We start from the raw sequence: 21,402 nt of genomic DNA, 5'->3' as shown, positions 1-21,402 counted from the left end.
TAGAGACTCTTATTTCTTGTTTAAAAACAATTAGGTGTACACAATTATAATAAACAAGAAAATATCAAAATAATCCAGAAAACTTTATTGAGCTCAAGAGTGTCAAAATAAATATCATAAAATCAAACGTCTATACAACCAAGACTCATTCTTTGAACATGTTCCATAAATGCCTTTGGTTGTAATCTTTTAGTCAAAGGATCAACAATCATAAGATCTATACTAATATGTTCTATACTCACTCTTTGTTTTTCAAATTCGTCCTTTATGGAAAAATATTTAACTCTATATTTTTGGCTCCTTTAGAAAACTTATCATTATTGGAGAAGAAAACTTCTGCGGAATTATCATAATAAATTTTTAGCGGCTTAGAAATGGTGTTGACAATTTTAAGCCCTAAAATAAAGTTCCACAATCATAATGCATGAATTGTAGCCTCAAAACAAGATATAGATTCTACTTCCACTGTGGATGAAGCAACAGCAGTTTGTTTTACGCTTTTCCATTATATAGCCCCTTCTAATAGGAGAAATAAATAGCCAAACATTAACTTTCTACTATCGATGCATCCAGCAAAATCTGAATCCGAATATTCAATCACTTCTAATGGATAAGATGCTTTATACATGAGCATGAAATCTTTTGTTTCTTGAAGATATCTTAAAATTTTCTTTGCAGCTTCTCAATGGTCAATATCAAGATTTTTTTGAGATCTATCCAGCATTCCAATTATGAGGCTAATCCTAACTATCAACGTTGGTATTGTCAAGATCAATTAGTTCTAACTTGGTTATTTGCCCCAATCTCTAAGCAATTAGCCGCAAGTGATCGGCTCGCCTACAACAAAAGATGGATGGGTAAAATGTCATGCCCCGACTCTAATCACCAGAGGAATTGTCCGCTTTGGCAACGGGGTTGTGCCCCGGCCTAATCCGGCCAACACATACAACCGCCCTCATGATTTTGTCCCGCAGGTGACATGGGAAACTTCCCAGGAGGTCACTCATCCTAGGATTTCCGTTAAGCGAGCACGCTTAACCCTAGAGTTCTTCCAACTCTCTAGCCATTCCACCAAAAGGCGCCTCTAATGATTAATTTCTCCCTTTTCGATATATGATTTGATTCATTCCTGTGTCCCGCATTCCACTACCCTAGCTAGCCTGCCATCCTAAAAGCTAGCCAGGAGCTTCGCTCTACCCGCCCTCTTAGGATCGCTTTGCCGGGTCGGGATGTCACAGGCCCACCAGCTTTCGCGTGATTCGTCCTCGAACCATACATCTACTAGAGGGGGTTCGGCTCTGATACCAACTGTCACGCCCCGACTCTAATTACCAGAGTAATTGTCCGCTTTGGCCACGGGGTTATGCCCCGGCCTAATCCGGCCAACACATACACCCGCCCTCACGGTTTTGTCTCGCAGGTAAAATGGGAAACTTCCCAGGAGGTCACCCATCTTAGAATTTCCGTTAAGCGAGCACGCTTAACCCTGGAGTTCTTCCACCTCTCCAACCATTCCACCAAAAGGCGCCTCTAATGATTAATTTCTCCCTTTTCGATATATGATTTGATTCATTCTTGTGTCCCGCATTCCACTACCTTAGCTAGCCTGCCATCCTAGAAGCTAGCCAGGAGCTTCGCTCCACTACCCACCCTCTTAGGATCGCTTTGCCGGGTCGGGATGTCACATAAAATTAGAGACTATATTCTTCTCTGGAACACACACACGCAAATCACGCAACTTAGGAAACAAATGAAGCACTTGAAAAAAAGGATCTAAGTCAATCAACTCTTATACCAGCTGAGCCAAACTTATTTTTGATTAGCTGGCTGTCCTTCAGTCTTCCATCACTGAAGATTGTTTAATTAATGATATTTTGAAAGGATTAGGTTCTGAATATTGTTCTTTTACAAGGGCGATTGAAGCCATAAATGCTTCAATCAATTTTGATGAATTGTATGCTCTTTTATTGAGCAAAGAAAATTAGCTGAAAAATGAATCTGATTCTGTGTTGGCTGTTATACCACCAATACTCAAATAGCAACAATGCCTCCTTCCTAAAATAATACATAGGTGCGCAACAAATCAAGGTTCAATAATCACAACCACACCTCCAATGGACCACTTATATGCCTAGGGTGAGCAATCAGGCGGTTCGGTTCCAAACCGAAAAATTAAAAACCAAAATTGTTCTTTAAAGTAACAGATTCAAAAACCAAAATTATTTGGTAACCGAATTTGACCGAACCACAAATTGCCGTTTGGTTCGGTTACCAAATATCTGAATTTTCTTTTGACTCAATTTTTTTAAATGTTAACCAAAATATATAATTTCACATCCAATTTAGAAGCTGCAAATTCCCTAATAAAATAATTTCAATCATTACTTCAAATTAAAATCGACAACCTATAATAATAAATTAACAATAACCTATAATAATAAATTAACAATTCAAATCCATAAGCATTTGGTAAACAATAACAAATTAATAATTTTAAATCCAGAAATTAAATACGTTAATAATTAAAGTCTAGAAAAGACAATAAATTAACAAGTAAACAAGTTCACAAGATAAAACAAAAAGCCAATAATGACTCCAAGCTTGATCATCAAATCACATCCATGTGACATGTCCACAATCCAAAAGTTTATAATTTCATCATTTTCTCCAAACCTAAAAAAAGGATAGAAACATAAATTAATTATTAACTAGAAAAAGAATAATTTAGCACTCATCATATATAATTATGGAGCCTATATACATAATGAAACTATGATCACAACTTATTAAATATCAGCCAACCTTTTAAAAAAAAAAAAAATTCTAACTAGTCGCATTTGATGTCACAGCACCAAGTGTGACTCTAATCGAAGGTAAAGCTGAAAATTAAAATCAAACAATTATCAATATATATGCTCAAACGAAAATATTGAATAAGATAAGACAAACAATATTTTTTTGATTTTATTACATACCTTGTTCAAGTTTTTCGAGTTCTTCTATATCTTTTTAATGTTTAAGTAAGATGATTGAAGCCAATCTCATGCACATATCAGTCCCTCCACTATTTTAGGAGTCAAAGAACTCTTAAACAAGTTGATCACTCTTCCTCCGCTGCTAAAAGCACTCTTTAAAGCCACTGTTGGTGAATATATCTCTAGCCATTCTTCCTAGGATCGGAAATCTCTCACAATTAATCTTCCACCATTTTAAGATACCAAAACCTTCTTTATCATCATGAATTGCTTCACTAAGATAGACATTATAGACGCTCAAATTTTATCGCTAAAAGGTTCAGTGATAATATATTATTTTTTATATAAAACTGGATTGGGATTCCCAATCACCTTGATTTTCGGACTAATGGTCCATAACTGAGATTATCTATGTGTTTAACTAATTTTACATTTTTAGGTTACTGGGTGTTACGCGACGAAATCGGGCTCGAGAAGTGCGTCGGGCTCACCTGGCACACTTTTCGGTGCACCGCCTCATTCTGCGTGCCTCTTGGTCCGATTTGATAGAAGTGGGCCCGACCCTACTGTAGGGGCTATCAGTGGTATTTTTCCCACGTTAGCCCTAAATGGGGCCACCTCACCCTAAAATGCCTATAAATAGAGATTGACGGATGAGCAAAAGGAGGACTTTTTGGATAGCTTAAGGAAACTCTTGAAATTTTAAAACTTAATCTAAGAAATCAAAGGAAACCATTGTTTCCCTTTGTTATAAGATTATGATCCATTGATTTTTTTTAATCAAAAACTCTTAAGCATATTCTAGAAATCTTAAAAACACATACTTTAATCTTGAATCTCGGACTATTGGATCAAGGGTCAAAGAGTTGAGTTTCTTCATCCACTTTGAACTAGTCTTCAAAGAAATCTTCAAAGGTAATTTTTGAGAACCTTAAATTTATTTCTTCGTCCTTTTCTTTTCCTTTTCGGTGTTTGTTTACAGCTGTTCTAGGTCTGGTTGTGAGAGAAACTTAGGATCAACCACAAAGGAGTTTCTGTGCCTCTGTGGCGCGTGGCCTAAGCTAGTGGCGCAAGCCACTACGTGTGGCATGCGCCATAGGCATGTGGCTCGCTCCACATGAGCCTTGATTGCCCTGTTTTTACCTTGCTCATGCCGGAAGCTTTCCTGATCTGGGAAAGGCCCTACGCCATTACGTGTGGCATGTGCCATAAGCATGTGGCGCATGCCATAACTCCCTGCGGCTCAAGGCCCTTCGATTCAGAAGCTCTGCATGTATAAAAATCCAATAAATGTCCCGATTCGAAGATCCAGTGGCCAAGCTCCAACCTTAATGGACTGGGATGCGTATTCGATCACAAATGGATCAAATAAATAATAAAACAAGATTAAGAGTCGTGATTGGTGAATTTGTTCATCCTTCAAAGATGAACATCAAGACCATGAGCTTTAATTAAATCTTGATTAACCATTTAAATTCATGTCTTTTAATTACTATTTTTACAGTTCAAGCACTTTATCATTCTGCCCTTTATTCTATGACTTTTAGTTTAATGCTTTATGCTTATTATTATGCTAACCCCTTTATTCATTAATCTTGTATCTCTAACATGCATCATATCTTCAGTTTATGAATGTGTGAATGATGATGGTTGGGATGTACGATTTATTATTCTGTGAATAGTGATTATTTTAGGTTTGTATGTGTTATTATGCTTTATTGTGATATTATTGCAAAGTGTAAAGGGTCCTTAAAGGATTCCTATCAATGCTTATATGTAATAATTGGTTTGGGATTTAGGAAATTTGGAGGGTAATGAGTAGATTTTAATAATTAGGGATGATTTGTAACTCTTTTCTCCTTCCTCTTTCTTTGTGAATGTTTTGCATTATGTTTTCATGCTTTATGGTTTATCTAAATGCGTGATTGACATAGGTTTCTAAAAATGCATGAAAAAGTATTTTCACCTCATTTGTAGTTAATTGCATTATTTAAGTTCTTGTGAATCTTTGGACAACGAGGAGGCCAATTTAACCGGGCGATATGGGTGTCTAATATCTTTCCATCATCGTACCTAACTCCCGGACCCTTTCTCTGGTTTAAAATCGAGTTAGTCGATTCTAAAGAATCAACTTATTCGAGAATTTTCCCTAATAAGGGTGGCGACTCCAAAATTAATAAAACTCTTATCAAAGTAAGATAACCATTTTCCGAGGATAAACAAATGGGTTAAATAAAGAAAACCATTTTATTAAATAAAATCAACTAAACCTGTTTGACTCTATTCTTTCCTTTTTGGAAAAATCACACATCCTCAACCTGACGACTCCACTGGGAATCGAACCCAGAATCTTTGATTTTCGATTTTTGGTTCGAATAAGAGAGTTGACTCCAAAAGTTGTCCATTTGTTCACAATCTTTAATAATGATATTAACTCCAAATTGAGATTACTTTTTTGTACTTATAACTATCACTCGTGCATTTATCTCTTCTTTACCTCATTTCTACCCTAAACCTAAAAGGTGATATTGGGGGTTGTGATCCTTTCACTCTACTCGACTGTTTGGATCTGCCACTAATATACACCACCCATAAGTTAAGTACCATTTGGTATATCAAAAGAATTGGCACAAACCGTTATCACCTTTTGCTTAGACCCAAAGTAGAGGGAGGAAACAATCAGTTCTCACTTATGGAACCCAAGACTTAATAAACCCGACCAAAGCTCATGTAGTTGACCCTAGCTCCTTCCTTTAGGAATTCCTTAATAACTTATGATTGTTGCATTCATATAATGAAATGCGAGAGGCATCGGTCCAAAACCCCATGATGGTTTATGGGCCCAACCAATATGTCATAGGGTTCAGAAAAGACTTTGACTTTGAATCGTGAGTGGGAGATATAAGGGTGGAGATCATTGATTTCCCAACTCCCGTTCGCTTTGTTTGTATATAATTACTATGATTGTGTTGTATTTCATTCATGCATCATTTAACCTATTTCCTTGTAGCCATTTTGGTATATTCTATCATGGCTCGATTCTGACGTTCAAAGCGCTAAAGGGCGAAAGACTTAAGAGAGGTGTTGGAAGCAAAACGAGCTAAAAGAGTTCTTTCCAATAGTGACTACGAGGCCAAAACTCTCCTCTGATCCCAACTCCAACAAAAAAAGACCAATTAGAAGAGGCTCATCAACTCATGCTTGAAATAAAGCAAGCACAACTCGAAGCCATGAGTTTATGTCGGACATCAACGTCGTTTGACTAGCGAGACTGTAGAAGACTAGACTACTATTTTTCAGGATCTTACTTCCGAGGGAGTCAGATGGACTTGCCCCAGGTGGTACATAGAGTGAGTTATAGTTTCCTCTTATATGCTTTGTGCTCCCTTATGTGGGTTGTCTATGACACTTGCTTATTATCTCAGCCGCGTAGCCAGGCAGTACGGTTGCCATCAAGCGGTCCCTGATTACACGCGGTTCGAGGGTGGCCTTCTTACACAACAATTCTTATCTCTTTTCCACCTGGCCTAATCACACGATTGTACTCATTTCTGATATGGCCGGTACCTCTTCCTCAGATTTGTACTGCACTTTACTGCATGCTTATTCCAGAGTTGATGCTGATTCAGAGTTGGCTTATCTGCTGACAGCTAGATTTCTGTTAGGACCTGACATGTAGATGATTTTATCCTGATTTCTAATGAAATGTACTAACCAATGTGCAACTTATGTAATGTATGCAATTATTATGAAATGACTTTTGCTTTAAAATGTTTGATATATTTCCTGCTATTCTATATCATCAAGGTAAATTCACAACATTTGCATATTAACATAAACTTATCACAACACGCTTTAAAGTTAATAAGAACACAAAAGGTTAATTTATTAATTGGGCTTCGCCATAAATGTTTCAAGCAACACATAAAATTTCTTCAATTTATCCATATTGATTGTTTCGGTAAACTCATTGCCTTCCATGTCTGATAGCTTCATTGCACCCTTGGAAAACATCTTCTTGATCAAGAATGGGCCCTCCTAGTTAGACTTGAACTTTCCCCTCGGGTCATGAATGTTCGACCGCATATGTTTTAGAACCAAATCCCTACTCAAAGTTGCTTTGGATGAACTCTCTTGTTGAAGTGCTTAGCTATCCTCGTTTTATATAATTGATCCATGAAATGGGCATCGAGCCTTTTTGGAAGCGACTGTGCAAAAACAAGACGAGACCTTTATGGATTATATAGCTAGATGGAGAGCCAAGGTCACGCAAATGAGGAACCGTCCGAATACCAAGGAGCAGATCAAGATATTCATCAAGAGGACTTTGCCGACCTTCCGTGAGAAGCTGTACTATATGCCTCTGGCTGAGTTTTCTCAAGTTTACGCAGTGGGTACCGATGTTGAAGACAAGATCAAAGAGGATAAGAAGTATAGGAATCGTGCCAAAAACTTCAATAAATCTGGGTTCCATGGGTCCAGTCAGTTCACCAAGACTCCAAGCACCAATAAGAACAACAACCACCGCTCTAAATTTGAGAGCTAACAATGTGCTGCAAAGGAGATTCTCTAACTTTGACACTCCTCTCTCTAGAGTGTTCGAGAAAGTAAAAGCAATGGGTCTGTTATGATCATCACTTGAGCCAAGACCTCCTCCCGGAAATTTGCCAAGGAATTTCGATCAGAATGCTTATTGTCACTTCCATTAGAGTAAGGGCCACATAATTGATAATTGATTATGATTAAGGCACGAGATCCAAGATCTGATCAATAATGGCAAAGTTACTAATCCTGAGAAATCAAGGCCTAGCACGAGGACTAATCCACTCCCTAATTTTAGAAACGTGCCGCCTCTTAAGAACTTATATATGGTTGAGTCTGGAAAGACTCCCGAGGAGATGCTAGCCGAGTTTGAAGAAGAGGAAGAGAAAAGAGAGAGGGAGATGCTGTTAGAGCAGATTTAAGTTATGGTGCTTGACGTATGGGACAATGATGAGCAATGGATGGAGCAGAGTGAGCAAGTTTGGGTTGGCAGTGATGACGAGGTGGAGGTACATCTCGTTTCTCTAGATGTATGGAGTAGTGAGGAAGAGGAAGAAGCCAAAACTGTAAGCCATATACCCAAAGTGGTTGGATCTATCAGTCAGATATGATTAATCCTCGAGAGGAGAAAGAAAAAGCAAGCTCGTCGGATGAGCTGAAGACCGAAACAGAAGATGACACTCTGATCAAACAAATGAAGAGAACCAATGCAAATGTAAGCATGTAGGACCTATTAGTATCATCAAAGCAACACCGAGAAGCTTTGCTAAAAGCCATGGTGGAGATTCTGGTTTCATCATCCATCTCTTTGGTCGATTTTATGGGGATAGTCCAACATGATCCCCTCACTATCACCTTTTCTTATGCTGAGCTTCCTCCCGAAGGAAGGAATCACACCAAGACACTTTTCATAAAAGCCGAGATTAAAGGGAGAGTTACTGGAAATGTAATGATAGACGATGGCTTTGCCCTGAATGTGTGTCCGTTAAAGCTACTTTCCAAGATCAAGATAGAATTATTTGATTTGGAACCTTTTGATGTGGTGATTAGAGCATATGATGACTCTAAGAGACAAGTGGAGGGCATCTTCAAAACCGTGATCAAGGTAGGGGCGATTAAAAAGGAGACCGAGTTCATTGTGATTGATATCCCCCAACTTTTGCCTTGCTACTTGGGTGCTCATGGTACCATTCCTTGAGAGGAGTGCCTTCAATGTTACATCAGAAAATCAAGTTTCCATTTAATGGGAAAATCATCACCATACCTGCCGCTAATGAAAGAAGCTTAGCTACGTTAAATGTGGATAAGCAGGTTATCCTTCCATAGACTGGTTTTCAGATTACTGTGCTGAGCATTGATATGGGGCCCATTATCTCCAACTTCATAAAGAGGATGAATTATGAAGAAGGGAAAGGACTTGGAAAGGATCAACAGGGCATTACGGAGCTACCAAAAATCCGCACTCAAACGGACAGACTAGGCTTGGGGTATAAATTTGGAAGCACACCGAAGAAAACATACGGTTGGTTAGACATAGATGGACGTTTCATCCGTTCGAGTGAGCATTCCTCTCCATGTCTGCCAATAGAACCTTTTGAATACAAGGAAAAGATATACCCCGATCTAGAGATCTTTGCAGATGTTATTGATATCTTGGCAGTTGAGCCTAAGAAGCCTGTGGAAGAGAAAGAATAAAAAGAAGAAGAGAAGACACCTGATAAAGAGGTGGTTGAAGGGCCACAAGCGGCAGAGGAAGAAGGAAAGAAAGAGAAACAAGAAAAGGGACAAGTTGCCCAAGAAGAGGAGAAGGAAAAGAAGAATAAAGGGAAGGTGAGTACCGAAGGAGAAGAGAACCCCGTGGATCAAGTACTGAAGGCGATCCGGGCCTACATAGAAGAAAGCTTTAAAGAAGCTAAAGCCTCTACTGATGTGTCTATTTCTATTAGTAACGAGTCTGATTGTAATGAACTATCTTTATTGGTTAATGAAATGAACTTTAATTTTGCTTACTTGATTGATGTCTTTCCTGATTGTAATGAACTATCTTTATTGTTTAATGAAATGAACTTTAATTTTGCTTACTTGTTTGATGTCTTTCTTGATGATTCCATTCATCGAATAGATAAGCACATGTGCACATTTGACATTAACTCATCATGCATGATTGAATTTAATATTGGCACAAAAGATAATCCTCGAATTCTATTAATTGGGCCAAACCTAATGCCAGAGTTAAACACAAAATTTCAAGGTCTACTCATGGAAAAAAAGGAAGCCTTTGCATGGAGTTATGAGGAAATGCCAGGGATAGACATATTTTTAGTTGGGCATACAATTTTCTTGTATCCTGGAGCCAAGCCAGTGAAATAGAAAAGAAGAAGGTTGAGACCAGAACGGGCTGAGAAGATTAAAGAGGAAGTGACCAAGCAGATAATGCAAGATTTTTAGAAGTGGTTCACGATCCAGAATGGTTGGCGAACATAGTCCTAGTTCCTAAGAAAGATGGAAGGGTCAGAATGTGTGTAGACTACAGGGATTTGAATAAAGCATCACCGAAGGATGATTTTCCTCTCCCTCATATCGATATCCTAATCGATAGCATGGCAATGATGGATGCTACTCTATCATAGATGGGTTTGCAGGATATAACCAAATTCTTATGGCATTGATGGACAAGGTCAAGACAACATTTATGATGGAGGTTTGGTACTTTCTGCTACTAGGTAATGCCTTTGGCTTAAAGAATGCCGGGGCTACTTATCAAAGGATGACAACTACATTATTTCATGACATGATCCACAAGAAGTTAGATGTGTATATTAACGATATGATTGTCATGATGAAGACACTAGAAAAGCATCCAGCAGCCTTGGAAAAGTTCATGTATAGAGTGATTAAATACAAGCTACGACTGAACCCGAAGAAGTGTGTGTTCAAGGTGACTTCTGAAAAAGTGCTAGGGTTCATAGTAGGACCTAAAGGAATAGAGATTGATCAAAATAAGATCAAGGCGATCTAAGAGATAGAGCAGCCAAGATGGAAAAACATGTGAGAAGCTTTCTGGAAAAAATTGAGTATATCAATAAGTTCATATCGAAGTTTTCTATAATATGTGATCCAATCTTCAAGCTTTTAAGGAAAGATTAGCCAGTAAAGTGGAACGATCACTACCAAACAGCTTTCGATGAAATCAAGGAATATATGATAAGCTGTCAGTTTTATGCCCACCAAAGCCAGGGAAACCCTTAAACCTGTACTTGATAGTGGAAGATGCTGGAATTGAAGCCATGTTAGCACAAGCTGATAAAACCAGTGTTAAGATGGTAGTGTATTACTTGAGCAAAAAGCTTCTTCCAAATGAACAGAAATATAACTTGATTGAAAGAACTTGCTTAACAATGGTATGGGCTACTAGAAAACTTCTACACTATCTTTAGTCTTATAAAGTAATAGCAATATCAAGAATGAATCCGATTAGATATTTGTATAGAACACCAGCACTAGTGGGCAAGTTAACAAGATGGCTAATCCTATTGTCAGAATTTGACATTGAATTGTTGACATGATTTCAGCACTAGGCTTTAGGAAATTTTGTCATAGTTCCAACGGCATGAGAATCAACTCGATTGGACGTCGTTTGGGTCTTGAACGGACCTTTGGAAGCTTGAAAATCGTGAAATCAAAGGGCAAGGGCACTTTGGTAAAAAACCTTGGTCGGCATCGGGGAGCCAAGCATCGGAGCCGATCTCCTCTTGATCGGATCGATCCATAGTGTGCTGGGACCCCTAATCGGCACCGATTAGGGGCACATCGACGCCGATCAGGAGGACATCGACATCGATTCCTCCCTAGCACAACCCCCTTGGCCTATAAATATGGCCCACCTCCCTCATTTTCACCTCACCTCTTGTTGCTTGATCGAGCACTTCTCAAGCATCACAACTATCATTCTCCCTTTTAATGATTCCAAGGCAATATAGTCTAACTTTACTATTCTTCTTTAGTTGAGTTAAAGCCCAACTTGGTACTCAAAAGTCGATCCTTTCGATTTTCACTCGCACTTTTGTCTTTCTTAGACAAGAGCTATCAGTTAGTTGATTTATTATTAATTAATTTCATAATTAATTAATAATCTGTCAATTAACACTAGTAAATATAAGACTATAATTTGGGTCCTCGCGCCCTACATTAGCTTATTTTTGGAGAGAGACTTGACCTCTTTGGTTGATTACCAACCGTGGAGGTCCGATTCGGCCGTACCCCAAGCATGAGGGTATAATCACTCAAACTCAAAACTTTATCAAATTAAGCCCAGTCCGTCCAGCATCTTATAAATTGTCAAGCCCAGTCCGTCCAGCACTCTGCATAAGCCCGGTCCATCTGGTAAAACTACAAAACTAATTTTCAAACCAAAACCTTACCATCCTAATTGATGGTAGAATTTCGTGTGCCCTGATCCTTATACAAACGAGGTATGAAGGCATACCTATAGATTTCAGCCTAGGTAGTGGGCCGTGACAAAATTGACCGGCTGAGATTTTGGAAAATGTGTCGCACGACCTAGAATTCTTGATAAATGAGGCTAGAGTCGGGCTCCCCTCCTAATTACACACTTTTCAATAATTTATGCTTTGTTTATAATTACCATGCATTATTAGTATAACCATGCATCGAAAATCTGACATTCATGTAAAACATTAATTTTTGATTTTTTAACTATGACCCAAACTGTTGATTCAAATTGAAAGAAACTGAAAACCTAGCCCCCGAAACCAATGATTCTAGGCTAGTGCATTTTATCCTAAAAGGCAAACTGAAAATGGAGTCCTACACGGGGTTTTTTCCTTAATTCTTTTCCCAAAAACAAAAACAAATTAAGGTGGTGACTCTAACACCTTGCGCACAGTCAAAGCACTCCAAAGAGCTAACCCGACATCACATAAGTGCTAAACCGAGCCACAATCTGACCTAATCAAACAAAAGGAACCGTAAGGAGTTCCTCCCAATTTCCGTGACGAACTGTCTAATAGGCCCGTCTAAATGGTCAACCTAAAACACCAACCAGTGGTCAACCTAAACACCAACTAGTGGTCAAACCTAAATACCAACCCATGGTCAAACTTAAACACCAATCCCTACTCAAGGAGATGTACCCGACTAAAACTACCTCATTATCTCATAAGCTTCAAAGACCAACTTGAGCACCGTTATTTGACAAATGCCTTAAATCAAACCTAAGCACTCATTATCCTCAAACTGGGGGCAATGCCTAAGTCATGCCCTCAAATCTCGGCTCGTGCATTGCTTCTTTTTACCAAAGCCTCAAACACCGACTTGAGCACCCTTATTTACCAAAAAGCCTTAATTCAAACCTAAGCATTCACAACCCCTAAACTGGGGGCAATGCCCGAGTCATGCCTTCAAATCTTGACTTGTGCATTGCTTTCCACTATCCTAACCCTTAAACACTGACCTGAGCAACCTTAAAATACCAAAAGCCTCAAACACTGACTTGAGCACCCTTATTTGCCAAAAGCCTTAAACTAGACCTAGGCACTCGTTATCCCAAACTGGGGGGCAATTCTTGAGTCACGTCCTCAAATCTTGGCTTGTACATTGCTTCCTTTTACCAGAACCCCAAAACACTAACCTGAGTTACCAAAACCTTAAATCATGCATGCTTTTGAAACTTGACCCATAACTGTATACTGATACCTTCTTTTGTTTGCTTCTTCTAGAGAATAACAATAACAATGGCTTCACCTATTGATCTCAGGGCTATGATGGAAGAAATGCTCCAGGTATTAGACACCCACTTTCGGACTATGCTAACTAAATAGAATAACTCCCTTCAGAATACTATCACCGCTTAGCAATAGACTATTTTGGGGGAAGTAAGAACTCTGGTAACTACCAGCCAAAATGGTAATGTCCCTCCAAATCATACTAGAGGATCTAATGAACAACCAACTGCTCAACCTAACGGCGACCAAACTGCCAGAGGTTCCATTCCTGAAATTGGGATCACTTTAAATGCCATTGCTACCTCGAGCCAGATAGGGGATGACTCTGCCTCTCCTGAGGTAAAGAGGATGATGGAGAAGATGGACTCCTTTGAGAAGTTCCTTAAGAGCATTAAGAAATATGAGGATCTTATCGATGTTGATTCTCTCCAGCTCTTTCCAGAGGCCAGGCTGCCCGCTAAGTTCAAGATGCTCGCCGTGGAAAAATTTGATGGTACCACTTGCCCCAAGACTCATCTGAAGATGTATATGGGTGTCCTCACTCCTCTTAGTGTAAACAATGAGCTCTTTACTCAGTTGTTCCAGCATTCTCTCACTGGAGCTGCTCTCCTCTGGTTTGTCGCCTTGGACGATGCTGAGAAGAGAACCTTGGATGCGATCTATAATGCCTTCAACCAGCAATACCACTATAATGTGGAGGTTGACCTTACTAGGAGGGATCTAGAGACTATCAAACAGGGAGCCAGAGAATCCTTCTCCCCGTTCTTTATGAGGTGGAGAGGCAAAGCCGCCCAAATGCTAAATCATCCTTTTGAGCAGGAACAGATTAACAGCGTTGTCAAGAATCTCCTCCCCTCTTACCAGAATCACTTGAGGATGCGGTACCTCCTGGACTTCTGAGCCCTCATCGCTACTGCCATAAAGATTGAGGACCTGATCTGGTCAAGCCAAATTAAAAGAGGATTAAGCTATAAGAAGGCGATGAGGCGAGATATAAGGTTAGATATGAGAAGCCCCAAGTCAGCTATCATGTAGTTCCTCCCACCACTCAGAAGGCAATGAGGTGGCCAACCTGAATGGCCAAAGAAAACTTCCTCCTCCTCTACCACTAAGACCAGTTGCTCGAACAGACAGACACAACTTTACGGATCTCGGGGTTCCTCTTTCTTTCATTTTCCAAAAAGCTGTGGATGATAAGTTGATATAGCCTTTGGAACCTAGACCTCTACCTAACCCCATCCCAAAGCATTTCAACCTCAACTCCTTTTGCTCTTTCCACCAAGGGCCTGGACATAAAACTGATGAGTGTAAGACTTTAAGGCAAAAGATCTAGGACTTGGTAGAAAGCAGCTAAATACTTCCAATTCGATCCCGACCGAACATAAACACCAACCCTCTCCCTTATCACCAAAATAATATCCACATGATTCACCAAGTGCTAGATTTTGACTCGGTCTCTCTGATCCACCCCATCCTAGACAACTCATGCTGCGTCATAGACCTGAATGATGTACTTGAGGAAATCAATGCCATGATCCAGATCGGGAGACAACATTCGTATCCTCCTCTAGAAGCTCTACCCAACCCAACCACCCTAGCCAAGGATATGCCCAGTTCTAGCTCTGGATCCCACTTGAAAATTTAGTCTTGGAGCAATTGAAGATGACCAAAGGCTAATATCTCTATATGGGGGTTGATTCAATCCTCCTATATGCACCCGTCAATCTCTGGTAAGGGCTATGAATCAGTGTCAGACTTCCACTGATTTCACCCCGAAGGCATTGATGCATCTATCACAAGGAAACCCCTTGCACTAGCTCTCTATTTTGTTGATCATGAGATCAAGTTAGAGGAGGGGACCATAATCATGCTTTATACATCACAGTCCAGGCTAGGGGTAAGACAGTACCTATGGTTCTGATAGATAACGGGTCAGCTCCGAATGTCTGCCCTCTGAAAATAGTCAGCTACTTGGCCCTAACTGCTGAAGACTTTATGCCATCTGAGTAGATAGTGAGGGCATATGACAACACTAGGCATGAAGTATTGGGCATCGCCGATCTAGAGGTCACAATTGGGCCTGTAGTTATGACTATCCCCTTTCAGGTGGTGGATGCCCTGGCTTGCTTTAATCTCCTTCTGGGAAGGCCGTGGATCCATAACGCTAAAGCAATAGCCTCCTCTCTACACTAAAAGTTGAAATTCCCCTATGAGAATGCAATGGTAACAATAAAAGGGGACTAGGCGAGAAAATTTGAAATTCCTTCCTTGGCCCCACTCTTGGAAATTCAGACAGAACCAACAGTCTACCCTTTATTCGGCTGCTCTTTCGATTCAGTTTAGTTTATTGAAGCAGAACCGGGTAAACAAATCTTTTCGATGGATTTTGACCCCTACAGTAACCCACTGGTGGCTAACATGTTGAGAGCCATGTGTTATTTTCCAGGAATAGGACTCGGTCGTAACTAGTAGGGTATGACCTTCTTTACCGAATATCCAATTGCTAAACTCCCCTTTGGTCTCGGATTCAAACCGATAGATGAAGAGCGACAGAGTTAGAGGATACCAAATGGTTGGTAAGAATAAGAGGTGAAATAAAGGACCCTTCGATGCGTCCATATTTCAAAACCCTTAATGGCTACTTTATCAAAGAGGGGGAATCTGAGCCATACTATTTCTTTCAAGAACCTTGGTATTGTCCTCTGACCAAAACACTAATCCCTGGTTTTAAACTTCTCTTTAATGTCAGGCTCTCAGTAGAAGATCGTGAGCCTCTTTTCAAGCTCTAAATAGACTGGGAGGACAATATGGAGACATCCCTCTTTGACCTATGCATGATCACCAATCAAGTGGAAGCAGACCCCACAAACTTCATCCAGCCTATCGAAGCACCCCTTCAGAACTGGTACTTGGAGGAGCGCGTAGAGTAGTTCACCCTTCTTCTACCTGAACCTGAGTCTGAGTCATAAGCAGAACCTGAGTCAGAGTCTCGTTCAGAGTCCAGCTCAGTCTTTTGAGTCCTCTGAGTCTTTCTTGTCTTTCCTCTCTGAGTTAGAGGATCTTTTTGTTGAGCTCAATGTGGATGTCGACCATGGCACTTTTATCACTAATGAAAAGTTTCAGTTTTTGTGTTACCCTCTCTCTACCCTGAACGAGATTACTGGAAAAATGGAAAATAAAAAAGAAAAAGAAATAAAAATAACAAAAGAACAAATAAACATTGGAACAGAAAATGAACCAAAACATACATTTATTGTGCAGGAATGTGATTGTAAACATGAGTTGATAGGCCTCATCAAGGAGTATTCAGATTGCTTCGTATGGACAGTTAGTGACATAACCGGTATAGACCCTGACATTGCCGTTCATAAGATCCCCACATACGATCACATTGGGCCAGTAAAGTAGAAGTTTTGAAGGCAGAAACTGGAGATTTCCCTCAGAATTAAAGAAGAAATAGCCAAGCTATTGGAAAATAACTTTATTAAAGCCATTGATTACCTGACGTGGCTAGCCAACATAGTGCTAGTTCCCAAGAAAGATGGCAAGATCAGAATTTGCATTGATTATCGGGATTTGAACTAGGCATGCCCCAAGGATGATTTCCCCTTACCTTACATTGACTTGCTTATTGATAGGATGGCGGTATCTAGTACGATTTCAGTCACAGACTTGTATGTAGGGTATAATCAGATACTAGTCAATCCATCGGATAGACCAAAGACTTCGTTCATCACCGAATGGGGTACCTTTTGCTACAAAATGATGCCATTTGGGCTGAAGAATGCTGGCGCCACCTACCAGAGGATGGTTATATTAATTTTTCATGACCTGATGCACAAGAACATAGAGGTATATGTTGATGACATGGTTGTCCACACCAGGGACGGGCCAAGCCATTTAGTTAGCCTCGAACAATTCTTCTCCAGGCTCTGCCAGTATAATCTGAAGCTTAATCCTACTAAATGTCTCTTCGGAGCTCCATCTAGTATCTTCCTAGGCTACATGGTCTCCAAAAGAGGGATTAAGATCGACCTATGAAAATCTAAAGCTATCCTTGAGATGCAGCCTCCTAAGAGAGAAAAGGAGATTTGGGGTTCTTAGGCCACCTTCAATACATCAGCCAATTCATTTCACAGTTAGCAAATACTTGTGGACTGATCTTCAAGAAATTGAGAAAGGATGCCCCAAAGACTTGGGATGACCAGTGTCAAAAAGCCTTTGAACAAATCAAAGCATATTTATTTAATCCTCCGGGAGTTGTCCAAAGGTTATCTCTACAAAGGATGGCATCTTATACAAATTAATGTGGAATCAGGCACATCTCAGGTGCGTCATCGAAGAAGAAGCTCAATAGACAATGGAGTGGGTGCATGGCGGAGAAGAAGGCCCCCATATGGATGGAATGGCTCTAGCCCATAAAATCACCAATTAGGGTTATTACTGGCTCACCATGCGATCAGCTTGCTTGAAGTTTGTCTAAAAATGTCACAAGTGTCAGGTTTATGCCAAGCTCCAGAAATTACCCCCAGTAGCACTTCACCCGGTTCCTACGCCTTGGCCCTTCGCAACTTGGGGAATTGATTTGATTGGTAAAATCACTCCCAAATCTTCCAACCAGCATGAGTATATCTTGGGAGTCATTGACTATTTCACCAAATGGGTAGAAGCTGCCTCATACCATGTCCTGAATTCTAAGAAAGGAGCTCAATTCATCCAGACAAACATCATTTGCAGATACAGAGTTCCTTTTGAGATCATGTCAGACAACGAGTCTCACTTCCAGAAAGAGCTCTCCACTCTAATGATGAAGTATAAAATTTAGCACCACCGATCTTCACTGTATAGGCCCTAGACGAATGAAGCAGTGGAAGCAGCCAACAAGTCCATTAAGAACATGCTCCAGAAGATGATTCACAATCACAGAAATTAGCATGAACATCTGTCTTTTACCTTATGGGGATACAAAACCTCCATCAGAATGCCAATTGGGGCGACATTTTACTCACTCATATATGGGGTGGAAGCAGTCCTCCCTATCAAAGTTCATATTAGATCAGCCAAGGTTATGCAAGAAATCCAGTTGCTCGAAGCAGAATGGGCACAAAATTACCACAACCAGTTGAATGCTATTGATGAAAAAAGACTAGAGGCTCTCAACCAGATTCAGAACTACCAATAGAGAATAGCTAGGCACTTCAATAGAAGAATCCGAGATCGAAGACTTAAAGAAGGTTATCTTGTACTCAAGGAAATCAGAGCTCTCATAAATGATCCTCGGGGCAAATTTAGGCCAAACTGGGCAAGCCCCTACATACTGAAGAAGATTCTCTTCAGAGGTGGTGTCATCTTATCAGACATAGATGATGATGAATTCACCAATCCATGCAATTTGGATCAACTCAAAAGATACGTTGTGTGAATGCATTTAGGCATTAGCACCAGAAATATTGCCCATTTTTCATGTAACTGTACAACCGAACTACGATGACTTGACTTTCGAAAATATATTCCAAAAGTATGGGATACATAGGTAGCCTAGCCTGTGGCTGTGATCACAACAATAACAAAAATACATTTTGCTCTTTTCATGAAAATTCTAGATTGTCTGTGCCAATCTAAGAAAGAAATCAATCGAAATAAGAAATAATCAATGAGCTAAGTTGGAAACCTATAAGGGCAGGCATCTTAGGCAAAATCAGTAAAAGCCCGCTAAGTCGAAAACCCTAAAAGCGCGGCTGAGGCAAAAGTTAGGGCAGCTTACTAAGTCGAAAACCCGCAAGGGCAGCTTAGGCAGCAATCTCATGAAGGATAAGACTAAATTTCCTTTCCAAGACTATTAGTATGATTCCCTTTTTACATATCTCTAATCAGTACAGGTCATGTAAAAAGAAAATCACAAAAGCCCTATCACTTAGGCATCTATCCATATCGTCTATCTCTGTCATTCATCTGCGTCAGCTGTCTAAACGTACCCACTGTCCAGAGTGTCAAAAGTCAAAATACGTATCAACTGAACCCTTTATACATGGGTTAGCGCCATATCTCGAAGCCCTCATAAAAAATACGGGCCAAGCGAAAAATCAAGAGAACAAAAATCCTACCCTATCAACATAAGGTCGGCATGCACCGAGGGACTAGGCAAACCTTCTGTGCTGCCTCGGAGGATCTCCCTAGAGTCATCAAAATCCTCTGGGTCAATGCGTTGGGTAGAGTCTAGGGTCATCTCAATCATCGCTTGGTGTCTAGCGTCCATCTCCCGATTCAGAGTCGCTATACGCTCTCTCTCCTAGTCACCATACTCAGTCATCCACCAAGCCTCATAAGCAGCAGTACTGCCCCCAGAAGCTCAAGCCTCAACCACATGAAGCCCTTTCGACCAACTATCCAGTATAGCCACAGTAACCCGAGGAGAAACCAGTATGTCTCAGAAAAGAGCTCCAACTGGCGGCAACACCTGAACATGCCCCATCTGTCTCATTAGCCTGAAACTAGGACAAAATGTGATACTATCCAGACCAAGCAGATAAGCCATCTAGTACCCAGCCGACCGAACCAGAAACCTCCTGATCTCATACCAATCATATCCTTATAGAATCTGATCCGATCTCAGCGCCAACAGCCACTGTAGCCACTACTCTAAATAATAGATTTATGAGCATGCAGCTCCAGATACAAATTATGAGCATGTAGCTCCAGATTCAGATTATTAGCATGCAGCTCTAGATTTTGATTATGAGCACGCAACTCCAGATTTAGATTATAAGCACACAGCTCCAGATATAGATCATATTTATGAGTTGATAATGACAGTCATAACTTTCGTTTATCTCAAGTGCAGAATTAATAGAATTGCACTCTCAGATTAGGCTCACAGGCCTCAAGGTAATACATACCTTTTGCTTAATTTATCACCTTTTGGTATCACATCATGCTCCTTTCAAAGTAGAATATAAAATACAATGTATTGTCATAACTGATATGGATCCATTGGTGCTTCCTAGTGGGCTTGGACGTGTTCTTATTCTTTCTTGCTTGTTTTGGTCTAATTAATATGTAAGGGATATGGGCTCATAGTGTTTATTTAAGTTGTTTTGGGTTGGTTTTATGATGCATGCAATCTGCCCAATATCAAGTTGTTTGTTTTGGGCTGGAAATGACTTTATTTTGTGTTTTAGAGTTAAGCCCATGTGTTTTGGCCCTAGGGCAGCCTAGTTAGATGCTCTTCTTTAGGGTTATGTTTGTTTAAGGCATATAAATAGCCTCCTTAAGATGTAAAACGAGATTTTTGGCATAATTTGAATCAAAGACAGATTGTTCATGCTCTTGCATGTTCTTCTTAATTAGAGTGATTGTGAGAATTTGCTATCCTCTAATTGCATCAAGAATTAAGGTAAACTTATCAATTTGTTTGTGGCGTTTATCTTGTTCTTTGCTCGATTATTGGTATTACCGTTTCATTATAAACGTGGGGTGCCATAGAGCGTTTAATCTCGATTATTGGTGTTTCCGTTTCATTATAAACGTGGGGTGCCATAGAGGCGAACTTACATCTCATTCCTTTGATTCCCGATCCCGGATCCTTATCATTTGGTATCAGAGCCAAATCAAAGTTTTGGGGTAAGTTCTGTTATCTTAGTTAGGAATTTGAGTTTTCTTGTTGTTGGATTCATTGTTGTTTATCTTCGTGTTACATTATCTCTTTAGATCTTGTTGGATCTAGACATTATCTCTTTAGATCTTGTTGGATCTAGACATTATCTCTTTAGATCTTGTTGGATCTAGACAATTTCTCTTTAGATTTTGTTGGATTTAGATAATTTCTCTTTAAATCTTCTTGAATCTAGTTTTCTTTTTGTATCTTCTTATTGTTTGCATCATTTTCTAGTTACCCTTTTGACTAATTCAAGATCTATCTTTGAATATTCTTGTTGTTTGCTTGTTTCTTGATTAAAAAAAAAAAAAAAAAAGGTCATTGATAAAGAGAGATAAGTCAGAATTTGTTAAGGTCATTACCTACTTAAGTTGAATTGGGAGACACAAAATTGTTGGACAACCTACATACTAAGTCAATATCTACCTAGATTGAAATTGGAAGACACAATTGCTGGACAACCTAAAGGCATTTTGACTTGATTTGG

At 39.8% G+C, this 21,402-nt stretch overlaps 1 protein-coding gene across 1 annotated transcript; it reads left to right on the top strand.

Annotated features, from left to right (window-relative positions):
• The first annotated feature begins 16,900 nt into the window (after positions 1–16,900).
• Positions 16,901–18,443, top strand: LOC149492696 (uncharacterized). Its single transcript, XM_089715918.1, has 3 exons — positions 16,901–17,113; positions 17,763–18,073; positions 18,242–18,443. The coding sequence occupies exons 1-3, from the start codon at positions 16,901–16,903 to the stop codon at positions 18,441–18,443; spliced, it is 726 nt and encodes a 241-aa protein (XP_089572044.1).
• Positions 18,444–21,402: the final 2,959 nt, after the last annotated feature.

Source organism: Jatropha curcas, chromosome 11, assembly GCF_041381405.1.
Source record: "Jatropha curcas cultivar XTBG-Jc1 chromosome 11, XTBG_Jcur_1.0, whole genome shotgun sequence".
NCBI classification, from domain to species: Eukaryota; Viridiplantae; Streptophyta; class Magnoliopsida; order Malpighiales; family Euphorbiaceae; genus Jatropha; species Jatropha curcas.
Note: the sequence above shows the minus strand (reverse complement) of the source record. Positions and strands in the feature narration are given on the sequence as shown.